Raw genomic sequence first — 25,194 nt, 5'->3', positions numbered from 1 at the left:
TATAACATATTTTGAATATAGGAGTCCAACTTCATTCTTTTGCAAGCAGATATCCAACTGTCTCACACCATATGCTCAAGAGACTATTTCTTCTTCATTGAATGGTCATGAACCTTTATTGAAATTATAATGGTGACATGGACAAAGTACTGTGGCTTGTGCCTGTAATCCCAGTGTTTGGGTGGCTATAAATGTATGGGTTTATTTCTAGATTCTCAATTCTATTTCACTGGTCTATATGTCTATCCTTATTCTAGTAGCATGTTCTTTTTTTTTTTTTTTTTTGAGACAGTCTTGTTTTGTCACCCAGGCTGGAGTGCAGTGGCACAATCTTGGCTCACTGCAACCTCCACCTTGCCTCATGAGTTCAATCGATTCTCCTGCCTCAGCCTCCCGAGTAGCTGGGATTACAGGTGCCCACCACCACGCCTGGCTCATTTTTGTATTTTTAGTAGAGACAGGTTTTCACCATGTTGGTCAGGCTGGTCTCAAACTCCTGACCTCAAGTGATCCACCCACCCCAGCCTCCCAAAGTGCTGGGATTACAGGCATGGGCCACTGTGCCTGGGCAGTGGCATGTTCTTTTGATTGCCATAGCTTTGAAGTAAGTTTGAAATTGAGAAGCTGTATTCCATTTTCAATCTGCTTAAGACATACCTGAGACTGGACAATCTACAAAAGAGAGAAGTTTAATTGGACTTACAGTTCCACATGAAGCCTCACAATCATGGCTGAAGGCAAGAAGGAGCATGTCACATCCTACGTGAATGGCAGTAGACAAAGAGAGTGCTTGTGCAGGGAAACTCCCCTTTTTATAACCATCAGGTCTCATGAGACAGACTTACTATCAACAGAACAGTACGGGAAAGATCTGCCCCCATGATTCGATTACCTCCCACCGGGTCTCTCCCACAACATGGGAATTCGTGATGAGATTTGAGTGGGGACACAGCTAAATCCTATCAGAAGTATAAATTTTCCAACTTTGTTTCTCTTTTTTAAGATTGTTTTGGCTATTCAGGTCCCTTTGCAATTCTATGGAAGTTCAGCTTTTCCACTACTGCAAAAGAAGCTATTGCAATTTTGATAGGGACTGCAGTGAATCTGTAAATCACTTTCTGTATTACTGCCATCTTAACATTGCCTTCCAACCTATGAACATGGGATATCTTTCCATTGATTTAGGCATTCTTTAATTTCTTTCAGGAATGTTTTATAATTTTCAGTGTATAAGTCTTTCGCCTCCTTCGTTAAGTGCATTCCTAGGTATTTTATTCTTTTGGATGTTATTGTAAATGGAACTGTTTTCTTAATTTTTTTTTGGATTGTTCATTGAGGGCATATAGAAACAGAACTAATTTTTTTTTGTTATTGATTGATATGGTTTGGATTTGTGTTCCCACCCAAATCTCATGTCGAATTGTAATCCCCAATGTTGGAAGAGGAGCCTGGTGGGAGGTGACTGGATCATGGGGGCGGATTTCTCCCTTGCTGTTCTTGTGATAGTGATTTCTCACAAGATCTGGTTGTTTAAAAGTGTGTGGCACCTCCTCCCTCTATTCCTCCTGCTCCAACCAGGTTAGATGTGCCTGCTTCCCCTTCGCCTTCCATCATAATTGTTAAGTTTCCTGAGGCCTCCCCAGTCATGCTTCCTGTACAGCCTGCAGAACCATAAGCCAATTAAACCTATTTTCTTTATAAATTGCCCAGTTTCAGGTATTTCTTCATAGCAGTGCAAGAGTGGATTAATATACTGATCTTGTACCCTGCAACTTTGCTGAATTTACTACCTCTAGTAATTTTTTTGTGGATTCTTTGGGATTTTCTATATATAGGATCATATCATCTCCTATAATCTTATTTATTCTTTTCCAATTTTGATGTCTTCTATTTAGTTTTCTTGCCTAATTTCTCTGGCTAGAAATTCCAGTACAATGTTGAGTAACAGTGGTAAAAATGCAATGCCTTGTCTTGTTTCTGATCTTAGAGAAAAGCTTGCATTCTTTTAAAATAAAATGCTCTCATGCTAAAGCCAGTTGCATATTTTAATGAAGAAGAAAACATAGAAAACTTGAAGTTGGGATACTGGTCATCTGAGATAAAGGTAGAGATAGCCCAGGGGCTAAAAGCTCCAAGGAAAGCAGATGGTAAGTATTAGGAATTAGACAGTGGAGCATTCTAGATGCAGTGCAATGTTTTACTTAACTGAATGGGATGAGGATGGGAATAGAAATGCTTGCTAATTAAAATGTTTGGGTAAGTTATAAATTCTACACAGTGTGCAACAAATATTAACTTACAGTGATAACACATGGGATATAGGATGTATAATAGAACAAGAAACTGGCACTTCTCCATGCAAATACCTGTAAGGTGTGAGTACTGTTTGAAGACATCAGAAGGTGTAGGTCCTGTCAGCAGAAAAACATCAATGATTCCACTTTCTGACATCCAGTGCACATGAGTTCGAGATCCGACCTTTTGTTTAGCAGCAACTGGGCCCATCTGGGACAGTGTATACTGGAAAAAGAACGGAATAAAAATTTGAGAAATTTCCCTTTAACCTGCAACATCCAGCCATATATAAGTAACAGTCTGTTCCTTTAGTAGATACTACTGATATTCACTGATTATACTGTAAAGCTTTTGGTGGCAGAGAAGTGCCACTAAAAATATAATAGCTATGACTCCACTGCAGTGGTTTTGCTTCTTCTTTAAGTATGACACATAGCCATGATCCATAGCTCACCTCTACTGCAGGCTCTGTATTGATCTCCACTAGTGTTTCTGAGGCATTCAGCCAGAAAATGCCTATAGTTCTGCCCAGTTTGTGGGCCAGGAGATAAGGTACTGAACCATAAATGCCCATTTTATCATATATTTGGTATCCATAGACATCCAGGTTATAAAGACGGTAAGCATCTTCATCACTGAAACGCAAAGATTATCATCAATTACCATCACAAATATATTATTAATATTAATAAACAGAATAGCTCTACTCTTCTCTGAAAACACTTAGGTCCCATGCATCTTTGAAGGCTCAAGTCTTGCCACTTCCCTAAAGATTTCCTGACCCAACTTGGGTGAATGTGGTCCTCTTCCCTTGACTCCTTTGGCACCACTTCCTGTGACATTAGCACATACGATCACATCTTACACATCTTTTCTAAATATCTTTTTCTTTTTTCCAGACAGGGCCTCACTCTGTCACCCAGGCTGGAGTGCAGTGGCACGATCTTAGCTCACTGCAACCTCCACTTTCCAGGTTCGGCAGTTCTCCCACCTCAGCCTCCCGAGTAGCTGGGATACAGGTGCGCACCACTACACCCAGCTAATTTTTGTATTTTTTGGTAGAGATGAGGTTTCACCATGTTGGCCAGACTGGTCTCAAACTCCTGACCTCAAGTGATCTACCCACCTCGGCCTCCCAAAGTGCTGGGATTACAGCTGTGAGCCACTGTGCCCGGCCTAAATATCCTTTGAGTGGAGGACTCTCTCCAGTGAATACTCCACAATAGCAAGCACACAGTAAGTATCCACTGATGAATTCTGTGAGTACTTCTCCGCAGTTAAAAGAATTGTGTCCAACAGGCTTCCACAGTGTTTAGCAGGGGAAGATGGGGAACTGAATTGGGGGAGGCAGCACAGAGCTCAGATCAGTGTGAGCGCAGCACAGTTTCTGCTGGACTTGTCACTATGCCTACCTGAAAGTCAACAGCACCTGAACCTGGCAACCTTATCAGACTCTGTTTCTCTTTGGTTTTGTTTCCTCTTAGTCTGATGCCTCTGGCATTTATTTGTCAATAGTGTTAGTCTGACATGATATCCCTGAGGCAACTAAAGGTGATCAGATGCCACATTATTCCATTCTCTGGCTCACTCTCCCATTTTGGTAAAAGACTTTTTCTGGGTCAGTGATTTTTCACAATATGTTCTCCTAGGGTTCCACAAAAGGCCTTGAGAGGTAGAAGTGAAACCTGGGGATAAAGATCTTCCCTCTACTCTGATCACAGCAGCTCCATAATTTTACTTCTTCTGTATTTCTAGGTTCAGAACTATAGTTTTTACAGTTATCTAATTTTACCATAGAAAAAATAAATAAAAATGGAAAACCGGCCAGGCACGGTGGCTCACAGCTGTAATACCAGCACTTTGGGAGGCCAAGGTGGGCGAATCACAAGGTCGGGAGTTCGAGACCAGACTGGCCAATATGGTGAAACCCCACCTCTACTAAAAATACAAAATAAATTAGCCAGGCGTGGTGACAGGTACCTGTAGTCCTAGCTACTCAGGAGGCTGAAGCAGGAGAATTGCTTGAACCCAGGAGGTGGAGGTTGAAGTGAGCCAAGATCGTGCCACTGCACTCCAGCCTGGCCAACAGAGCAAGACTCCGTCTCAAAAAAAAAAAGGAAAACCACTGCTCTGAGTGATCATTCAAGGAGGGTTCTTAAATATCCACAAGCAATATAAAGGAGGAAAAGGCCTGGCACGTATTAGCACTGGCTCAGATAGCTAATAAATGTTTTCAAATCATCTCAATACAGAAACCAGAGCCTCCCATAAGAATTCTTGTTTTCACTTACCCAGTATTTTTAAGTTGGTGTGATTCTGCATGTTGTGGGATCCCATAGAGATGCTCAAATCCATGCAAGGAGAAATCCAAACCAATGGAAGAAGGACCTGTAGAAACCAGGACACCAAGTTTTGTTTTTGAAAGGACACTCACGTAAGGAGATTCAGTTAATTCTGAGTGCAGAGAGATGACTAGACTAGAGGCTGAGAGACCTGGGCTCAGCTAGATCAATCAGCAAATGCTGTGTACTGACCATCTGTGAGATATTATATTCAGGTGTTGTGGGGATACAAAAATGTTTAACTCAAAGTTCTGTCACGTATTAGTTCTGTTGCCTTAGCTGTGTGATGAAGCTCTCTGTTTCCTCTTTCCAGTAAATCTCTTTTCTCTCTATAAAACATGATAACAAAGTTTTAGAGTTTTTTCCTAATCGAAATTTTCCTTATCACATATTTCTTTGCTTTAGGAAGCAAAGGATATTGCGCATTTTCAGTCTTCACTAGATGAAATGACTGAATGTCTTGTGCCTGATCACTCATTCTTACTGCCAGCCTCATCTGTGACTGCCTATAGAGAATGCAAACGTCAAGGGCACCAGGAGGGCCATAACTGGTTCCTCAAAATATTCCTCCTCTGTGATTGTGATTATATAAACTTCCTTTAACCAAAGACAAAGTCCTTTATTTAGCAATCATTTTAGAACTACGAGAAAAATGTAAATGACTAGGAGGTATAACGTGGACTTTATGCTAGGTTAAAGTATTTGACATCAAATGGTCCTTATTTGTAGGAGCTTGTGGAAAAGAGATGCTACAGAGAAGATAAAAAATATTAAAACATGGACGGGTATGGTGGCTTACTCCTGTAATCCCAGCACTTTGGGAGGCTGAGGCAGGTGCATCACTTGAGGCCAGGAGTTCAAGGGTGCAGTAAGCCATGATCACGCCACTGCACTCCAGCCTGGGTGACAGAGTGAGAACCTGGCTCAAACAAACAAACAAAAAGATTAAAAGATTATGATGTTATAGAAAGGAAGGCCTGAGAACCCATGCCCCCACTTTTAATTTGGGGCATTCTGTCAGCCCTGATCATTATACTATGTTGTGGATAATAACGGCTAGAATGGGAATTTTAAAGGTGTTAGAAAGGGTTTGTTATTCTACAGAGTAGGGAGGAGGAAAGAGGAAAATGAGTACTTTTCTAACTGCATAAGTCCCTAGTACCTGAAAGACACCTCCTAAAGAGACAAACTTGCCCCCCATCCCAATTCCATCACTAAGCCTGGTAAGAAATGTAACAGATGGGAATGTGATACTCATGCGAATGATGGGCCTGGAAAAGGTTGAGAACCATTGGCTTGAAATGTTGCCACTGAGGGGCTCTAGAACTTGGGTTTCTCATCACTTGACTCTCATAAAAATTGAATGTGGAATTTGTAGCTTTCTTATCTAATGAACAGTGCAAGCAGTGTGCTGACCTAGGCCCCTCCACGAGACCATAAGCTCCATGTGGCCTATATTTCTTTTACACTTCCCACAAAAGGCATATAATTGCTATTTCTCTGTTGCAATGCATTATTGAAGGATAGCGAATCTGATCTGAGATTTCTGTTCTTCTGTTAAAGTCACTTGTTTTAGGTGCCAGAGATCAAGGGGCTTTTAGATAGAATTATGCAGCCATTTTTGGAATGATCTGTTTTAATACTATACCAGTTTCAATTTTACCATTAGCTTTGATATCCACAAATTTTCCAAATTTCTCTTCCCACAGGCCCAGATCCTCTTGATTTTCCTGTTGGTACAAAAAAGGGAGCAAAGTGAGTTTACAAATTGTAACAAATGTGTTCACCACAATAGCACATTTTATTTGGATTTTTTTCCTGAAAGACTGAGAAAGTGAGTTCATCTTTTAGAAACAGTGTGTGATGTCAGTACATTTAACAAATCAAATCTGTGTTCTATATATATGTCAATAACCATCTTTATGAGTCACAGCTGACATGACTATATATTTTTTATTGTGGTAAAATATACACAACATAAAATTTACCATTTCAACTACTTTTAAGTATAAAGTTCAGGTTCAGTGGCTTTAAGTACATTCACATTGCTGTGCAACTATTGAAACTGTACCCCAAAGAGTTAAATAAGCCAGTGATTAACAGAAATTCTTGAGCTTATAAGATGGCAGATAAGAAAAAAAAAAACAAGTTGCTGAAATGCTAAAACCCTCTGCTTGTGAGATTAAAAAACTGGCTGAAATCACTTGGAACCAATATGGCCAATTAGAGTCTGCAGAACAAGCTTGCTGGCAACATAGACTGAACTGCCACCACATATTTCATACTAATTCCCTCTGAATTTGCACAGGCAACCTATGAGGAAGCATGAAGAGATAACTGCACATGCCCGACAACTCTTCAGACTTCCCTTTCCTTCCACCAACCACCTGCTATAATATAATCCCAGAATCTACTCCCTAAAACTTTCTAATAAATTACTGCCTTAAGGCCAGCACAGAGACAAATTTGAGCTGGACTCCTATCTCCTTGTTGGTCAATCTAAAATAAAAACCTTTTCTGTTCTCAAAGACCTGGTGTCATAGTATTGGTTTCTAGTGCATCAGGCAGCAAGCCCCTTTGCTCAGTAACACTGTCACCATCCATCTCCAGAATTTTTTTTTTTTACCCTTTTTTTTTTAAATTTATTATTATTATTATTATTATTATTATTATTATACTTTAAGTTCTAGGGTACATGTGCATAACGTGCAGGTTTGTTACATATGTATACTTGTGCCATGTTGCTGTGCTGCACCCATCAACTCATCAGCACCCAACAACTCGTCATTTACATCAGGTATAACTCCCAATGCAATCCCTCCCCCCTCCCCCCTCCCCATAATAGGCCCCGGTGTGTGATGTCCCCCTTCCCGAGTCCAAGTGATCTCATTGTTCAGTTCCCACCTATGAGTGAGAACATGCGGTGTTTGGTTTTCTGTTCTTGTGATAGTTTGCTAAGAATGATGGTTTCCAGCTGCATCCATGTCCCTACAAAGGACACAAACTCATCCTTTTTATGGCTGCATAGTATTCCATGGTGTATATGTGCCACATTTTCTTAATCCAGTCTGTCACTGATGGACATTTGGGTTGATTCCAAGTCTTTGCTATTGTGAATAGTGCCGCAATGAACATACGTGTGCATGTGTCTTTATAGCAGCATGATTTATAATCCTTTGGGTATATCCCCAGTAATGGGATGGCTGCGTCATATGGTACACCTAGTTCTAGATCCTTGAGGAATCACCATACTGTTTTCCATAATGGTTGAACTAGTTTACAATCCCACCAACAGTGTAAAAGTGTTCCTATTTCTCCACATCCTCTCCAGCACCTGTTGTTTCCTGACTTTTTAATGATTGCCATTCTAACTGGTGTGAGATGGTATCTCATTGTGGTTTTGATTTGCATTTCTCTGATGGCCAGTGATGATGAGCATTTTTTCATGTGTCTGTTGGCTGTATGAATGTCTTCTTTTGAGAAATGTCTGTTCATATCCTTTGCCCACTTTTTGATGGGGTTGTTTGTTTTTTTCTTGTAAATTTGTTTGAGTTCTTTGTAGGTTCTGGATATTAGCCCTTTGCCAGATGAGTAGATTGCAAAAATTTTCTCCCATTCTGTAGGTTGCCTGTTCACTCTGATGGTAGTTTCTTTTGCTGTGCAGAAGCTTTTTAGTTTAATGAGATCCCATTTGTCAATTTTGGCTTTTGCTGCCATTGCTTTTGGTGTTTTAGACATGAAGTCTTTGCCCATGCCTATGTCCTGAATGGTACTACCTAGGTTTTCCTCTAGGGTTTTTATGGTATTAGGTCTAAATTTAAGTCTCTAATCCATCTTGAATTAATTTTCGTATAAGGAGTAAGGAAAGGATCCAGTTTCAGCTTTCTACTTATGGCTAGCCGATTTTCTTTTTTTTTTTTTGAGACGGAGTCTCACACTGTTGCCCAGGCTGGAGTGCAGTGGCGCGATCTCGGCTCACTGCAAGCTCCGCCTCCCGGGTTCCCGCCATTCTCCTGCCTCAGCCTCCTGAGTAGCTGGGACTACAGGCGCCCGCCACCGCGCCCGGCTAATTTTTTGTATTTTTAGTAGAGACGGGGTTTCACTGTGGTCTCGATCTCCTGACCTTGTGATCCGCCCGCCTCGGCCTCCCAAAGTGCTGGGATTACAGGCTTGAGCCACCGCGCCCGGCCAACTAGCCAATTTTCCCAGCACCATTTATTAAATAGGGAATCCTTTCCCCATTTCTTGTTTCTCTCAGGTTTGTCAAAGATCAGATGGCTGTAGATGTGTGGTATTATTTCTGAGGACTCTGTTCTGTTCCATTGGTCTATATCTCTGTTTTGGTACCAGTACCATGCTGTTTTGGTTACTGTAGCCTTGTAGTATAGTTTGAAGTCAGGTAGTGTGATGCCTCCAGCTTTGTTCTTTTGACTGCTCCATATGAACTTTAAAGCAGTTTTTTCCAATTCTGTGAAGAAACTCATTGGTAGCTTGATGGGGATGGCATTGAATTTTTTTTTTTTTTTTTGAGATGGAGTCTCGCTCTGTTGCCAGGCTGAAATGCAGTGGTGTGATCTCGGCTCACTGCAACCTCCAACTCCCGGGTTCAAGCGATTCTCCTGCCTCAGCCACCCAAGTAGCTGGGATTACAGGCGTGCACCACCACGCCCAGCTAATTTTTGTATTTTTAGTAGAGACAGGGTTTTACCATGTTGGCAAGAATGGTCTTGATCTCCTGACCTCGTGATCCACTCGCCTCGGCCTCCCAAAGTGCTGGAATTACAGGTGTGAGCCACCATGGCCGGCCTCCAGAACATTTTTTTTTTCCTGGGCAGTGCCCGCGGGTGTGGAGGGAGTCTCTGTGGAAACCCCTGAGCACTGCCCATCTGCAGAACTTTTTCATCGTCCCAAACTGAACCTCCTTGACCATTAAAGAGCAACTCCCTGTTTCCCCCCCGTCAGTCCCTGGCAGCCACCATTCTACTTTCTGTCTTTATGAATTTGACTACTCTAGGTACCTCCTACAAGTAGAATGATATATAATTTGTCCTTTTGTAACTGGCTTATTTCACTTAGGATAACAACTTCAGGTTTCATCCATGTTGCAGTATGTATCAGAATTTCCTTCCTTTTTAAGACTAAATAATATTCCATTGCATGTATTTATCACATTTTGTTTGGGCATTCATCCATCAATGGACACACTTCGGTTGCCTCCACCTTTTGGCTATTGTGAATAATGCTGCTATGAACATGGGCATATAAATATCTGTTTGAGTCCCTGTCTTCACTTCTGGGTATAGACCCAGAAGTGGAATTGCTGGATCATATTGTGATTCTATGTTTAATTCTTTGAGGAACTGCCGTAACTCTTGACATGAATATCTTTACAGGAACCAAAATGTAAAAGTGCTTTGAAAAATGCAATCTTTAATATGTAAGAATTAAAAAATTTTTCTTCTTGTAAATATGTGAGGCAAAACATTTAGAACCAAATAACTTAGGTCTGTTTTAAGAGATCCTATGCAGAGATTCGTTTTTGCTGAGATGGGCACTTTACCCCCCTGCTTCAATCAATCAGCCAAACTACTGGCTACATTCTTGTGCTAGTTTGAGAAGTCGAGTCAACTGGGATGGCAATGACTGCTCAGGTCCATAATCTTTTGAAGCAAAGGTACAAACTTTCTCAGCCTTATAAAAGTCTTCTTTTCCCTAGAATAAAAAACTTTAAAAAATTGTGTATGTGTGAAATGCATATTTCTTTAAATGACTCTTTGTCCATTTCTAGGTTCATAATTAAAGCTTCTGTAAAGCAAGCCTTTTTTTTTTTTTTTTTTTTTTGTTTTGTTTTTTGTTTTTTTTGACAGGGTCTTGCTCTGTCAGCCAAGCTGGAGTTCAGTGGCACAATCACTGCAGCCTTGACCTCCTGGGCTTAAGTAATTCTTCCGCCTCAGCCTTCCGAGTAGCTGAGACTACAGGCACATGTCACCATGCCTGGTTAATTTATTTTTATTTTTTATAGAGACAAGTCTCACTATGTTGCCCAGACTGGTCTTGAACTCCTGGGCTCAAGCAATCCTCCCTCCTTGGCCTCCCAAACTGTTGCGATTACAGGCGTGAGCCACCATATCTAGCCAGCTGTATGTTAAAAAAAACCAAAACACCTGAATGCATAATACAGGGGCTACTATTCTGGGGTCCCTGGATGGGCTTTAGAGTCCATTAACTCCCTCAAACAATATGAACAATTTTAATTTTTCTACAGAGACAGTTCATAGTTTCCATCAGATTCTTGCAAAGGGGTCTGTGACTCAAAACCACTACCTAATCTATCTACTGTCAGGGCTCTTTTTTTTGTTTTTATTTCTTCTTAAAAAAAAGTGGGGGGATACACGTGCAGAACGTGCAGGTTTGTTACACAGGTATACAAGTGCCATGGTGGTTTGCTGCACCTATTGACCCATCCTCTAAGTTCCTTCCCCTCGCCCTCCAGCCCACAACAGGCCCTGGTGTGTGATGTTCCCCTTCCCATGTCCATGTGTTCTCATTGCAACTCCCGCTTACGAGTGAGAACATGCAGTGTTTGTTTTTCTGTCTCTGTGCTAGTTTGCTGAGGATGATGGCTTCCAGCTTCATCCAGGTCCCTGCAAAGTACATAATTCCATTCCTTTTTATAGCTGCATAGTACTCCATGGTGTATATGTACCACATTTTCTTTTCTTTTTAAATCTCTGAACAGTGGATTTTGTTACTTTTATGTTGATTTTTATTATTGGTTTATTTTATTATACTTTAAGTTCTGGGATACATGTACAGAATGTGCAGGTTACATAGGTATACACGTGCCATGGTGGTTTGCTACACCCATCAACCCATCATCTATATTAGGTATTACTCCTAATGCTCTCTCTCCCCTAGGCCCCCACCCCGCAACAGGCCCTGGTGTGTGATGTTCCCCTCCCTGTGTCCATGTGTTCTCACTGTTCAACTCCTACTTATGAGTGAGAACATGTGGCGTTTGGTTTTCTATTCCTCTGTTAGTTTGCTGAGAATAATGGTTTCTAGCTTCATCCATGTCCCTGCAAAGGACATGAACTCATCCTTTTTTATGGCTGCATAGTATTCCGTAGTATATATGTGCCATATTTTCTTTATCCAGTCTATCACTGACAGGCATTTGAGTTGGTTCCAAGTCTTTGCTAATGTGAACAGTGCTGCAATAAACATATGTGTGAATGTGTCTTTACAGAATGATTTATAATTCTTTAGGAATATCCCCAGTAATGGGATGGCTGGGTCTGATGGTATTTCTGGTTCTAGATCCTTGAGGAATCACCACAGTCTTCCACAATGGTTGAACTAATTTACACTCCCACCAACAGTGTAAAAGCATTCCTATTTCTCCACATCCTCTCCAGGATCTGTTGTTTCCTGATTTTTTAATGATTGCCATTCTAACTGGTGTGAGATGGTACTCATTGTGGTTTTGATTTGCATTTCTGTAATGACCAGTGATGATGAGCTTTCTTTTATGTTTGTTGGCCACATAAATGTCTTCTTTTGAGAAGTGTCGATTCAGAACCTTTGTTCATTTTTTGATGGGGTTGTTTTCTTCCTGTAAATTTGTTTAAGCTCCTTATAGATTCTGGATATTAGCCCTTTGTCAGATGGATAGATTACAAAAATTTTCTCCCATTCTGTAGGTTACATGTTTACTCTGATGATAGTTTCTTTTGCTGTGCAGAAGCTCTTTAGTTTAATTAGATCCCATTTGTCAATTTTGGCTTTTGTTGCTATTGCTTTTGATGTTTTCGTCATGAAGTCTTTGCTCATGCCTATGTCCTGAATGGTATTGCCCAGGTTTTCTTCTAGGGTTTTTATGGTTTTAGATCGTATATTTAAGTCTTTAATTCATCTTGTGTTAATTTTTGTATAAGGTGTAAGGAAGGGGTCCAGTTTCAGTCTTCTGCATATGGCTAGTCAGTTTTCCCAACACCATTTATTAGAGAATCCTTTCCCCATTGCTTTTGTCAGGTTGTCAAAGATTAGATGGTTGTAGATGTGTGGCATTATTTCTGAGGCCTCTGTTCTGTTCCATTGGCCCACACATCTGTTTTGGTACCAGTACCGTGCTGTTTTGGTTACTGTATCCTTGTAGTATAATTTGAAGTCAGGTAGCGTGATACCTCCAGCTTTGTTCTTTCTGCTTAGGATCGTCTTGGCTATATGGGCTCTTTTTTGGTTCCATGTGACATTTAAAGTAGTTTTTTCTAATTCTGTGAAGAAAGTCAATGGTAGCTTGATGGGGATAGCATTGAATCTATAAATTACTTTGGGCAGTATGGCCATTTTCACAATATTGATTCTTACTATCCATGAGTATGGAATGCTCTTCCATTTGTTTGTGTCCTCTTTCATTTCTTTGAGCAGTGGTTTGTAGTTCTCCTTGAAGAGGTCCTTCACATCCCTTGTAAGTTGTATTCCTAGGTGTTTTATTATCTTTGTAGCAACTGTGAATGGGAGTTTGCTTATGATTTGACTCTCTATTACTGGTGTATAGGAATGCTTGTGATTTTTGCACATTGATTTTGTATCTTGAGACTTTGCTGAAGTTGCTTATCAGCTTAAGGAGATTTTGGGCTGAGATGATGTGGTTTTCTAAATATATAATCATGCCATCTGCAAACCGAGACAATTTGACTTCCTCTCTTCCTATTTGAATACTTTCTATTTCTTTCTCTTACCTGACTGCCCTGGCCAGAACTTTCAATTACTATGTTAAATAGGAGTGGTGAGAAAGGGTATCCTTGTCTTGTGCCAAGGGAATGCTTCCAAAGGGAATGTTTCCAGCTTTTGCCCACTCAGTATGATATTGGCTGTGGGTCTGTCATAAATAGCTCTTATTATTTTGAGATACATTCCGTCAATACCTAGTTTATTAAGAGTTTTTAGCATGAAGGGGTGTTGAATTTTATTGAAGGCCTTTTCTGGATCTATTAAGATAATCATGTGGTTTTTGTCATTGGTTCTGCTTATGTGATGGATTACGTTTATTGATTTGTATAGGTTGAATCAGCTTTGCATCCCAGGGATGAAGCCGACTTGATCGTGATGGATAAGCTTTTTGACGTGCTGCTGGATTTGGCTTGCTGGTATTTTATTGAGGATTTTCTCATCAACATTCATTAGGGATATTGGCCTCAAATTTTCTTGTTTTGTTGTGTGTCTGCCAGGTATGGGTATGAGGATGATGCTGGCCTCATACAATGAGTCAGGGAGGAGTCTCTCTTTTTCTATTGTTTGGAATAGTTTCAGAAGGAATGGTATCAGCTCCTCTTTGTATCTCTGGTAGAATTCAGCTGTGAATCCGTCTGGTCTTGTGCTTTTTTTGGTTGGTAGACTATTAATTACTGCCTCAATTTGAGAACTTGTTATTGTTCTATTCAGGGATTCAACTTCTTCCTGGTTTAGTCTTGGGAGGGTGTATGTGTCCAGGAATTTATTCATTTCTTCTAGTTTTTCTAGTTTATTTGCATAGATATGTTTATAGTATTCTCTGATGGTATTTTGTATTTCTGTGGGATCAGTGGTGATATCCCTTTTATCATTTTTTATTATGTCTATTTGATTCTTCTCACTTTTATTCTTTATTATTCTGGCTAGCAGTCTATCTATTCTGTTAATCTTTTCAAAAAACCAGCTTCTGGATTCATTGATTTTTTGAAGGGTTTTTCATGTCTCTATCTCCTTCAGTTCTGCTCTGATCTTAGTTATTTCTTGTCTTCTGGTAGCTTTTGAATTTGTATACTCTTGCTTCTCCAGTTATTTTAATTGTGATGTTAGGGTGTTGATTTTTAGATCTTTCCTGCTTTCTCCCATGGGCATTTAGTGCTATAAATTTCCCTCCAAACACTGCTTTGGCTGTGTCCCAGAGATTCTGGTACATTGTGCTTTTGTTCTCATTGGTTTCAAAGAACTTACTTATTTCTGCCTTCATTTTGTCATTTACCCAGTAGTCATTCAGGAGCAGGTTGTTCAGCTTCCATGTAGTTGTGCAGTTTTGAGTGAGTTTCTTAATCCTGAGTTCTAATTTGATTGCACTGCGCTCTAAGAGATTGTTTGTTATGATTTCCATTATTTTCCATTTGCTGAGGAGTATTTTACTTCCAATTATGTAGTCAATTTTAGAGTAAGTGCGATGTGGTGCTGAGAAGAATGTACATTCTACTGATTTGGGGTGGAGAGTTCTGTAGATGTTTATTAGGTCCACTTGCTGCAGCATTGGGTTCAAGTCCTGAGTATCCTTGTTAATTTTCTGTCTTGTTAATCTGTCTAATATTGACAATGGGGTGTTATAGTCTCCCCCTACTATTTTGTGGGAGTCTAAGTCTCTTTGTAGGTCTCTAAGAACTTGCTTTATGAATCTGGGTACTCCTGTATTGGGTGCATATATATTTAGGATAGTTAGCTCTTCTTGTTGCATTGATCCCTTCACCATTATGTAATGCTCTTTTTTGTTTCTTTCAATCTTCGTTGGTTTAAAGTCTGTTTTATCAGAGACTAAGATTGCAACCTCTGCTTTCTTATTTATTTATTTTTTGCTTTCCATTTGCTTGGTAAATATTCCTTCCTCTCTTTGTTTTGAGCCTATGTGTGTCTCTGCACGTGAGATGGGTCTCCTGAATACAGCACACCAATGGAGTCTTAACTCTTTATCCAATTTGCCCATCTGTGTCTTTTAATTGGGGGATTTAGCCTGTCTACATTTACAGTTAATATTGTTATGTGTGAATTTGATCCTGTCATTATGATACTAGCTGGTTATTTTGCCCATTAGTTGATGCAGTTTCTTCATTGTGTTGATAGTCTTTACAATTTGGTATGTTTTTGCAGTGGCTAGTACTGGTTTTTCCTTTCCATATTCAGTGCTTCCTTCAGAAGCTCTTGTAAGGCAGGCCTGGTGGTAACAAAATCTCTCAGTATTTGCTTGTCTGTAAAGGATTTTCTTTCTCCTTTGCTTATGAAGCTTAGTTTGGCTGGATATGAATTCTGGATTAAAATTATTTTCTTTAAGAATGTTGAATATTGGCCCCCACTCTCTTCTGGCTTGTAGGGCTTCTGCAGAGAGATCTGGTGTTAGTCTGATGGGCTTCCCTTTGTGGGTAACCTGACCTTTCTCTATGGCTGCCCTTAACATTTTTTTCCTTCATTTCAACCTTGGTCTGACGATTATGTGTCTTAGGGTTGTTCTTCTCAAGTAGTATCTTTGTGGTGTTCTCTGTATTTCTTGAATTTGAATGTTGGTCTGTCTTGCCATGTTGGGGAAGTTCTCCTGGATAATATCCTGAAGAGTGTTTTCCAACTTGGTTCCATTTTCCCTGTCACTTTCAGGTATACCAATCATAGGTAGGTTTGGCCTTTTCACATAGTCCCATATATCTTGGAGGCTTTGTTCGTTCCTTTTCATTTTTTTTCCCTCTAATCTTGTCTTCACTCGTTATTCCATTAAGTTGATCTTCAATCTCTGATATTCTTTCTTCCACTTGATCAATTTGGCTATTGATACTTGTGTATGCCTCATGAGGTTCTCATGCTGTGTTTTTCACCTCCATCAGGTCATTTACACTCTTCTCTAAACTGGTTATTCTAGTTAGCAATTCCTCTAACCCTTTTTCAAGGTTCTTAGCTTCCTTGCATTGGGTTAGAACATGCTCCTTTAGCTTGGAGGAGTTTGTTATTACCCACCTTCTGAAGCCTACTTCTGTCAATTCATTAAACTCATTCGCCATCCAATTTTGTTCCCTCACTGGTGAGTTGTGATCCTTTGAAGGAGAATAGGTATTCTGGTTTTTGGAATTTTCAGCCTTTTGGGCTGGTTTTTCCTCACCTTCATGGATTTATCTACTTTGGTCTTTGATGTTGGTGACCTTTGGATAGGGTTTTTGTGTGGACGTCCTTTTTGTTGATGTTGATACTATTCCTTTCTGTTTGTTAGTTTTCCTTCTAACAGTCAGGCCCCTCTGCTGCAGGTCTGCTGGAGTTTGCTGGAGGTCCATACCAGACCCTGTTTGACTGGGTATCACCAGCAGAGGCTGCAGAACAGCAAAGATTGCTGCCTGTTCCTTCCTCTAGAAGCCTCATCCCAGAGAGGCATCTGGAAGATGCCAGCCGGAGCTCTCCTGTATGAGGTGTCTGTTGACCCTTGTTGGGAGGTATCTCCCAGTCAGGAGGCATGAGGGTCAGGGACCCACTTGAGGAGGCAGTCTGTCCCTTAGTAGAGGTTGAGCGCTGTGCTGGGAGACCCACTGATCTCTTCAGAGCTGGCAGGCAGAAATGTTTAAGTCTGCTGAAGCTGTACCCACAGTTGCCCCTTCCCCCCAGATGCTCTGTCCCAGAGAGATGGGAGTTTTATCTATAAGCCCCTGACTGGGGCTGCTGCCTTTCTTTCAGAGATGCCCTGCCCAGGCAGGAGGAATCTAGAAAGGCAGTCTGGCTACAGCAGCTTTGCCAAGCTGCAGTGGGCTCCACCCAGTTCAAACTTCCAGGTGGCTCTGTTTAGACTGTGAGGGGAAAACTGCCTACTCAAGCCTCAGTAATGGCGGACGCCACTCGTCCCACCAAGCTTGAGTGTCCCAAGTCAACTTCAGACTGCTGTGCTGGCAGTGAGAATTTCAAGTTAGTGGATCTTAACTTGCTGGGTTCCGTGGCATTGGGATCTGCTGAGCTAGACCACTTGGCTCCCTGACTTCAGTCCCCTTTCCAGGGGAGTGAACAGTTCTGTCTCGCTGGTGTTCCAGGCGCTACTGGGGTATTTAAAAAAAACCATGCAGCTAGCTTGGTGTCTGCCCAAACAGCCACACAGTTTTGTGCTTGAAAACCAGGGCCCTGGTGGTGTAGGCACCTGAGGGAATCTCCTGGTCTGTGGGTTACCAAGACAATGGGAGAAGTGTAGTATCTGGGCCAGAATGCACCATTTCTCACAGCACAGTCTCTCGTGGTTTCTCTTGGCTAGGGGAGGGAGGTTCCCGATCCCTTGTGCTTCCCGGGTGAGGCAATGCCCCACCCTGCTTCGGCTCAGCCTCCGTGGGCTGCACCCACTCTCTAACCAGTCCCAATGGGATGAGTCAGACACTTCAGTTGGATATTCAGAGATCACCTGCCTTCTGCGTTGATCTTGCTGGGAGCTGCAGACCGGAGCTGTGCGGCCATCTTGCCAGCGTACCACATTTTCTTTTTTTTTTTTTTGAGATGGAGTTTCGCTCTTGTTGCCCAGGCTGGAGTGCAATGGCGCAATCTTGGCTCGCCGCAACCTCCACCTCCCAGGTTCATGTGATTCTCCTGCTTCAGCCTCCCTAGTGGCTGGGATTACAGGTGTGCACTACCATGCCCAGCTAATTTTATATTTTTAGTACAGACAGGGTTTCTCCATGTTGATCAGGCTGGTCTCGAACTCCCAACCTCAGGTGATCCGCTTGCCTCGGCCTCCCAAAGTGCTGGGATTACAGGCATGAGCCACACACCCAGTCCCACATTTTCTTTATCCAGTTTATCATTGATGGGCACTTGGGTTGGTTCCATGTCTTTGCTATTGTAAACAGTGCTGCAATAAACATACATGTGCATGTGTCTTTATAGTAGAATGATTTATATTCCTTTGGGTATATACCCAGTAATGGGACTGCTGGGTCAAATGGTATTTCTGGTTCTAGATCCTTGAGGAATCACTATACTGTCTTCTACAATGAACTAATTTACATTTCCACCAAGAGTGTAAAAGCGTTCCTATTTCTCCAGAGCCTTGCCAGCATCTATTGTTTTTTGACTTTTTAATAATCATCATTCTGACTGGTGTGAGATGGTATCTCATTGTGGTTTTGATTTGCATTTCTCTGATGATCAGTGATGATGAGCTTTTTTTCATATGTTTGTTGGCCATGTAAATGTCTTCTTTTGAGAAGTGTCTGTTCATATCCTTTGCCTATGTTTTGATAGGGTTGTTTTCTCTTGTAAATTTGCTTAGGTTCCTTGTAAATTCTGGATATTAGCACTTTTTCAGATGGGTAGATTGCAAAAATTTTCTCCCATTCTGTAAGTTGCCTGTTTACTCTGATGATCATTTCTTTTGCTGTGCAGAAGCTCTTTAGTTTAATTAGATCCCATTTGTCAATTTTGGTTTTTATTGCATTTGCTTTTGGTGTTTTAGACATGAAGTCTTTGCCCATGCCCATGTCCTGAATGGTATTGTCTAGGTTTTCTTCTAGGGTTTTTATGGTTTTGGGTTTTACATTTAAGTATTTAATTCATCTTGAGTTAATTTTTGTATAAGGTGTATGGAAGGGATCCAGTTTCAGTTTTCCGCATATGGCTAGTCAGTTTTCCCAGCACCATTTATTCAATAGGAGATCCTTTCCCCATTGCTTGTTTTTGTCAGGTGTCTCGAAGATCAAATGGTTGTACATGTGTGGTGTTATTTGGTTATTTCTGAGGTCTCTGTTCTGTTCCACTGGTCTATATGTCTGTTCTGGTACCAGTACCATGCTGTTTTGCTTACTGTAGCCTTGTAGTATAGTCTGAAGTCAGGTAATGTGATGGCTCCAGATTTGTTCTTTTTGCTTAGGATTGTCTTGGCTATATGGGATCTTCTTTGATTCCATGCGAAATTTAAGATAGTTGTTTCTAATTCTGTGAAGAATGTCAATGGTAGTTTGATAGGAATAGCATTGACTCTATAAATTATTTTGGGCAGTAAGAAAACTTCAGGCCAATATCCCTGATAAAAATCAAAGTGAAAATCCTCAATAAAATACTGGCAAACCGAATCCAGCAGCACATCAAAAAATTTATCCAACGTGATCAACTCAGCTTCATCTCTGGAGCAAGGCTGGTTCAACATACGCAAATCAATAAACATAATCCATCACATAAACAGAACCAAAGACAAAAATCACATGATTATCTCAACAGATGCAGAAAAGGCCTTTGATAAAATTCAACATCCTTCATGTTAAAAACTCTCAATGAACTACATATTGATGGAATATATCTCAAAATAATAAGAGTTACTTATGACAAACCCACAGCCAATATCATATTGAATGGGCAAAAGCTGGAAGCATTCCCTTTGAAAACCGGCACAGGACAAGGATGCCCTCTCTCACCACTCCTATTCAACGTAGTAATTGGAAGTTCTGGCCAAGGCAATCAGGCAAGAGGAAGAAATAAAGAGTATTCAAATAGGAAGAGAGGAAGTCAAATTGTCTGCTTGTAGACGACATGATTTTATATTTAGAAAATACCATCATCTCAGCCCCCAAAAATCCTTAAACTGATAAGCAACTTCAGCGAAGTCTGAGGATACAAAATCAATGTGCAAAAATCACAAGCATGCCTTTACATTCACACTAGACAATCAGAGAGTCAAATCCTGAATGAACTCCCATTCACAATTGCTACAAAGGGAATAAAATACCTAGGAATACAGCTAACAAGGGATGTGAAGGGCCTCTTCAAGGAGAACTACAAACCACTGCTCAAGGAAACAAGTGAGGACACAAATGATAAAACATTCCATCCTCATGGATAGGAAGAATCAATATCGTGAAAAGTGCTCTTTTGAAGATACATCTGACTGGGAATGAAGAGAGAGATGATTTCTGGAGTGTCCATTCTTCACAATTCAGCAAAATAATCTTTTTAAAATAGAAATAAGACCATGCATCTCTGCTACTTAGAACTGTTCCAAAGTTTTCCTTTGCTCTTATGACAAACTCAGAAAGGTTAATATGGCTTGGAAGAAGGTAAGCTCCATGATAAATGGGAGACTTATATTTTTCAATGATGTCTCACCAATTCCATGAAAAGAGACTGGGATATAGGAGGTACTTAACAAATAATTGTTAGATAAAAGAATTATTACAAATCTGTCCACAGCACTGCCCTGCCTATCTCTCTAGCCTCGTTACATACCACCCTCCCCTTTGCTTTCCTTTCTCCAGCTAAAATAAATATATATTGCATACATATTCCATTTCTTCAAATGGAATATGCTCCGTCCTACCTCCAGATCTTTGAATATGCAGTTCCCTCTACCTGGAATGTTCTTTTCCCCACTTTTTGATTTGTGTATACTAACACATCAGTTTCAGCTTTAACATTATTTCCCTCAGAAGGTCTTTCTTGACCCTCATCTTGGCCAGATCTCTTGTATTCTTCTGTAGCACAATTTTGTAACACTCCTCATGCTTGTAATTACTTACTTAATGTCTATCTTTCCCAGTAGATTCTAATTTCCATGAGAACAGGTTTGGGATTTGTTTTATTCAAGGCTGATTCTCCTTGCCTAGCAATAATGCCTGGCAAAAGGCAGGCACTCAGGAAGCATCTGTTTTTATGAATGAATGAGTGAATGAATGAATGAGATGACAAGGTGAGCCAAATAAACAGGTGGTCCTATTTATATGCAGTAGATCATTTAACAAGCACCCTTCCATAGAAGGAAGAAAGAGAATTCCTTATATGCCCTATCATTATGATGATGGTGAAAAAGATAACAATAAATAGATCAATCTAGATTACCTGAGAGGTGTCCACTGATGCCTCCTCCTCATTTTCTTTAGCAGCTCTGTTTTAACATAAATAAAGTTGTTTCACTCAATGGCAAGACTGATAGAATTTTGTTCAATGATAAAGATTTTCATTTCCAACTTTTAAGACCCCATAAGTTATATCTTTAACGTATTAAATATAACATCATTATAAAAATAAAAACGAAGCCAGGTGCAGTGGTGCCTGCCTGTAATCCCAGCTACTTGGGAGGCTGAGGCTAGAGTGTCATTTAAACCCAGGAGTTCGATGTCAGCCTGGGTAACATAGTGAGCTCTCATCTTTAAACAATAAAAAAAAATTTTTAAATGAGTTTATAAAATTGGACAGTAATGATAAACATTCATCTAATAACTTCATTTCTTAATGTAGAAGTATTTTAATTTTGTTAACTCTTTAAAAAATGCTTTTATCATTTTTTATTATAAATGTTAAACATGCTCATAATATTTCAACAAAACCTCAGTAAGCAAGGTAGAACATAGCTCCCTTCACTCAGTGTGACTCTCCTTACTCCCAGAACACAGCACCATAACGTACAGTCTTTTGGAATGACTGCGACAATTTAGTCTTCCACCTAGAGTTGTATTTGAGCGCTCATTTCCCCACATTCTTAACAATGTTGGATTTTATCAATCTTTCAGTTTTTGCCAAATCTAAAATTGTAGAAAAAAATAAATGTATTTCAGTTTGTATTTCTATGAGCATGAATGATGTAGGCTAACTTTTATACATTTAATGGGCAACATAGTGAGACCCTGTCTTCCAAAAAAAAAAGAAATGGAAAAAGAAAAAAAATTTGAGTGAAAAATATATTACAAAAGGATCTATACAGCATACTTTTATTACATAAAAGATTTTTTAGAAAAGGCAAATCCAAATAATATGTTGTTTGGAAATTCATACATATGTGGGAATGCAATTAAAAACCCCCAAGGAGGCCGGGTGCAGCAGCTCATACCTATAATCTGGGCACTTTGGGAGGCCGATGTGGGTAGATTACCTGAGGTCAGGAGTTCAAGACGAGCCTTGAACCCCTGGTGAAACCTTGTCTCTACTAAAAATACAAAAATTAGCTGGAATATGGTAGTGGGAGCCTGTAATCCCAGCTACTTGGGAGGCTGAGGCAGAAGAATCGCTTGAACCTGGGAAGCGGAGGTTGCAGTGAGCCAAGATCGCATCACTGCACTCCAGCCTGAGCAACAACAGTGAAACTCCGTCTTAAAACCAAACCAAACCCAAGGAAGTGATTAACACAAAATTTAGTAAACTGGTTACCTCTGAAGGTAAGATATACTATGCTAACACCAATCAAAAGAGAGTAAGAGTAGATGTATTAATTTCAGACAGATTTCAAAGCAAGGAAAATTTGGGGGGATAAAGAAGGATATTACATAATGATAAAGGGATTAATACTCCAAGCAGCCATAACAATCTTTTTTTTTTTTGAGACGGAATTTCACTCTTGTCGCCCAGCCTGGAGTGCAATAGCGTGATCTCGGCTCACTGCAACCTCCACCTCCCGGGTTCAAGCGATTCTTCTGCCTCAACCTCCTAATTAGCTGGAATTACAGGTACCTGCCACCACACCTGGCTAATTTTTCATATTTTTAGTAGAGACAGAGTTTCAGCATGTTGGCCAGGCTGGTCTTGAACTCCTGACCTCAGAAGATCTGCCTGCCTCAGCCTCCCAAAGTGCTGGGATTACAGCCATAAGCCATTGTGCCCAGCCCAACATAACAATCCTTAATGTGTGTATGAGTCTAACAGAACATCAAACTATATAAGGCAAAAACTGATTTGTTGAGCTTTTTAGCCATTGTTAGGATGGAGTAGTGACTTCTAACCTCCTTACATGCCAGATGGGAAACTGGAAGTCCTTGACTTTTAATTTTGTTCATGCTGTGTGTGTGTGTGTCTATAATAAAGCTTATTTTTTTTTCTTGTGTTGCTTTCTGAGTAGAATCAAAGCTTAAAATGTGTAAGTAACCAAATGCATCAATCTTTTCCTATGGCTCTTTAGTTTATGTCACACTATCACAATTACAAAAATATTGTTCTATATTTTCTTCTATTTTTGTCTTGTTATGTTTAATTTTAATTCATCTGCAATTTATTTTTGTTAATGTTACGAGGTTAAAATCTAACTTAAAATTTTTTCCAGTTAGATCATCTGATTTTTCTAACACAAATATAATTATAAATATAAACGTAAATCATGGAACTATAACTACCAGTACAACCTCTATGGAAGGCAATTTGGCCATACCTATGAGAACTATAGGCCGGGCACGGTGGCTCACGCCTTTAATCACAGCACTTTGGGAGACTGAGGCAGGTGGATCACGAGGTCAGGAGATCGAGATCATCCTAACACAGTGAAACCCCCTCTCTACTAAAAATACAAAAAGAAAATTAGCCGGGCATGGTGGCGGGCACCTGTAGTCCCAGCTACTTGGCAGGCTAAGGCAGGAGAATGGAATGAACCCAGGAGGCGGAGCTTGCAGTGAGCCGAGATCATGCCGCTGCACTCCAGCCTGGGCGACAGAGCGAGACTCCATCTCAACAAAAAGAAAAAACTACAAATGCACAAACCATCTGATCAACAACTATCTTTTTATGACTCTATACTATAAATACACTTGTATATCTGCACAATGACACATATTCAAGGTTATTAGTAAACTAGTTGTAAAACAAGATTAGAAACAACTTTAAATTCTTCAATAGAGAATTTACTCAGTGAATCACAGTACAGCCATAAAACAGAAATTATGTAGCTGCTTTAAAGAAATTAAGAATTATCACATTGTTAATAGAAAAAAAGCAAGGTGTAGAATAATGTGTAAAGGTGGCGCCATTTGTGTCAGGAAAGGAAAAGTCAAAGAATATATATAAAATGTATATACATAAATTGTTTCTGAAAGGATACACAAAAAAACTGGAAACACATTACTTTCTTTTTTTTCTTTTTCTTTGAGACAAAGTCTTGCTCTGTTGCCCAGGCTGGAGTGCAATGGCGTGTTCTCAGCTTACTGCAACCTCCGCCTCCCGGGTTCAAGTGATTCTCCTGCCTCGGCCTCTTGAGTAGCTGGTGCTACAGGCACGCGCTACTACACCTGGCTAAATTTTTGTATTTTTAGTTAGAGATAGTGTTTCACCATATTGGCCAGGCTGGTCTCGAACTCCTGACCTCAGGTGATCCGCCTGCATTGGCCTCCTAAAGTGCTGGGATTGCAGGCATGAGCCACCGTGCCTGGCCAGAACACATTACTTTCAAGGATGGAAAGTGGGTCGCTAGAGGACAAAGGGGGAAGGAGATTCTTTACTACTATTATATAGAAATGTGTATTAATATACACTCCTTTGTACCATGTGCCTCTTCTACATAAGTAAGTAAAAGGATCAACTTAGATAGGAAAGGAACAACGTTTAAAAGAAAACAGAACAAAATCATGGGGGTTTACAAAAGAAAAAAAAGCGGTTTTTTTGGTTTGTTTGTTTGTTTTGAGACAGAATCTCGCTTTGTTGCCCAGGCTGGAGTGCAGTGGCACAATCACAGCTCACTGCAGTCTTGACCTCCTGGGCTCAAGTGATCCTCCCACCTCAGCCTCCCAAGTAGTTGGGACTACAGGCGCATGCTATTACACTCAGCTAATTTTTTTGTAGTTTTTGTAGGACAGGGTTTCACCATGTTGCCCAGGCTGACCTCAAATTCTTGGGCTCAACTGATTTGCCCAACTCGGCCTCCCAAAGTATTATGATTACAGGCGTGAGCCACTGCACCTGGCTAGAAAAAAGGCTTTAAATATAAAGAACATGGGTAGTGGGTACACAGATATTTGTTATGCTATTATTAGTATTTTTCAGTTAAACAAGTACTTGGATAGTCATAAGACACTAACAGAGTAGGTAGAGAGATTATAGGGATTTTAAATTTTCTTCTTTTCAATAT

At 40.3% G+C, this 25,194-nt stretch overlaps 1 protein-coding gene across 7 annotated transcripts in view; it reads right to left on the bottom strand.

Annotated features, from left to right (window-relative positions):
- Nucleotides 1-25,194, bottom strand: part of GANC (glucosidase alpha, neutral C) — a 98,024-nt gene that overhangs the window by 46,023 nt on the left and 26,807 nt on the right. For all 7 annotated transcript variants that reach the window (XR_007727655.1, XM_050799412.1, XM_050799411.1 and 4 more), the window contains 5 exons: nt 21,213-21,258; nt 6,301-6,367; nt 4,587-4,683; nt 2,750-2,930; nt 2,367-2,520 (listed from right to left, as the gene is read on the bottom strand). Coding sequence is in view for 6 of the 7 variants with exons in the window: in XM_050799412.1 (XP_050655369.1) it covers nt 2,367-2,520; nt 2,750-2,930; nt 4,587-4,683; nt 6,301-6,367; nt 21,213-21,258 (545 nt within the window). In the remaining variant the exon portion in view is untranslated. The remainder of the gene's footprint in view (nt 1-2,366; nt 2,521-2,749; nt 2,931-4,586; nt 4,684-6,300; nt 6,368-21,212; nt 21,259-25,194) is intronic.

The sequence above is a fragment of the Macaca thibetana genome, chromosome 7 (assembly GCF_024542745.1).
Source record: "Macaca thibetana thibetana isolate TM-01 chromosome 7, ASM2454274v1, whole genome shotgun sequence".
Classification (NCBI taxonomy): domain Eukaryota; kingdom Metazoa; phylum Chordata; class Mammalia; order Primates; family Cercopithecidae; genus Macaca; species Macaca thibetana.
Note: the sequence above shows the minus strand (reverse complement) of the source record. Positions and strands in the feature narration are given on the sequence as shown.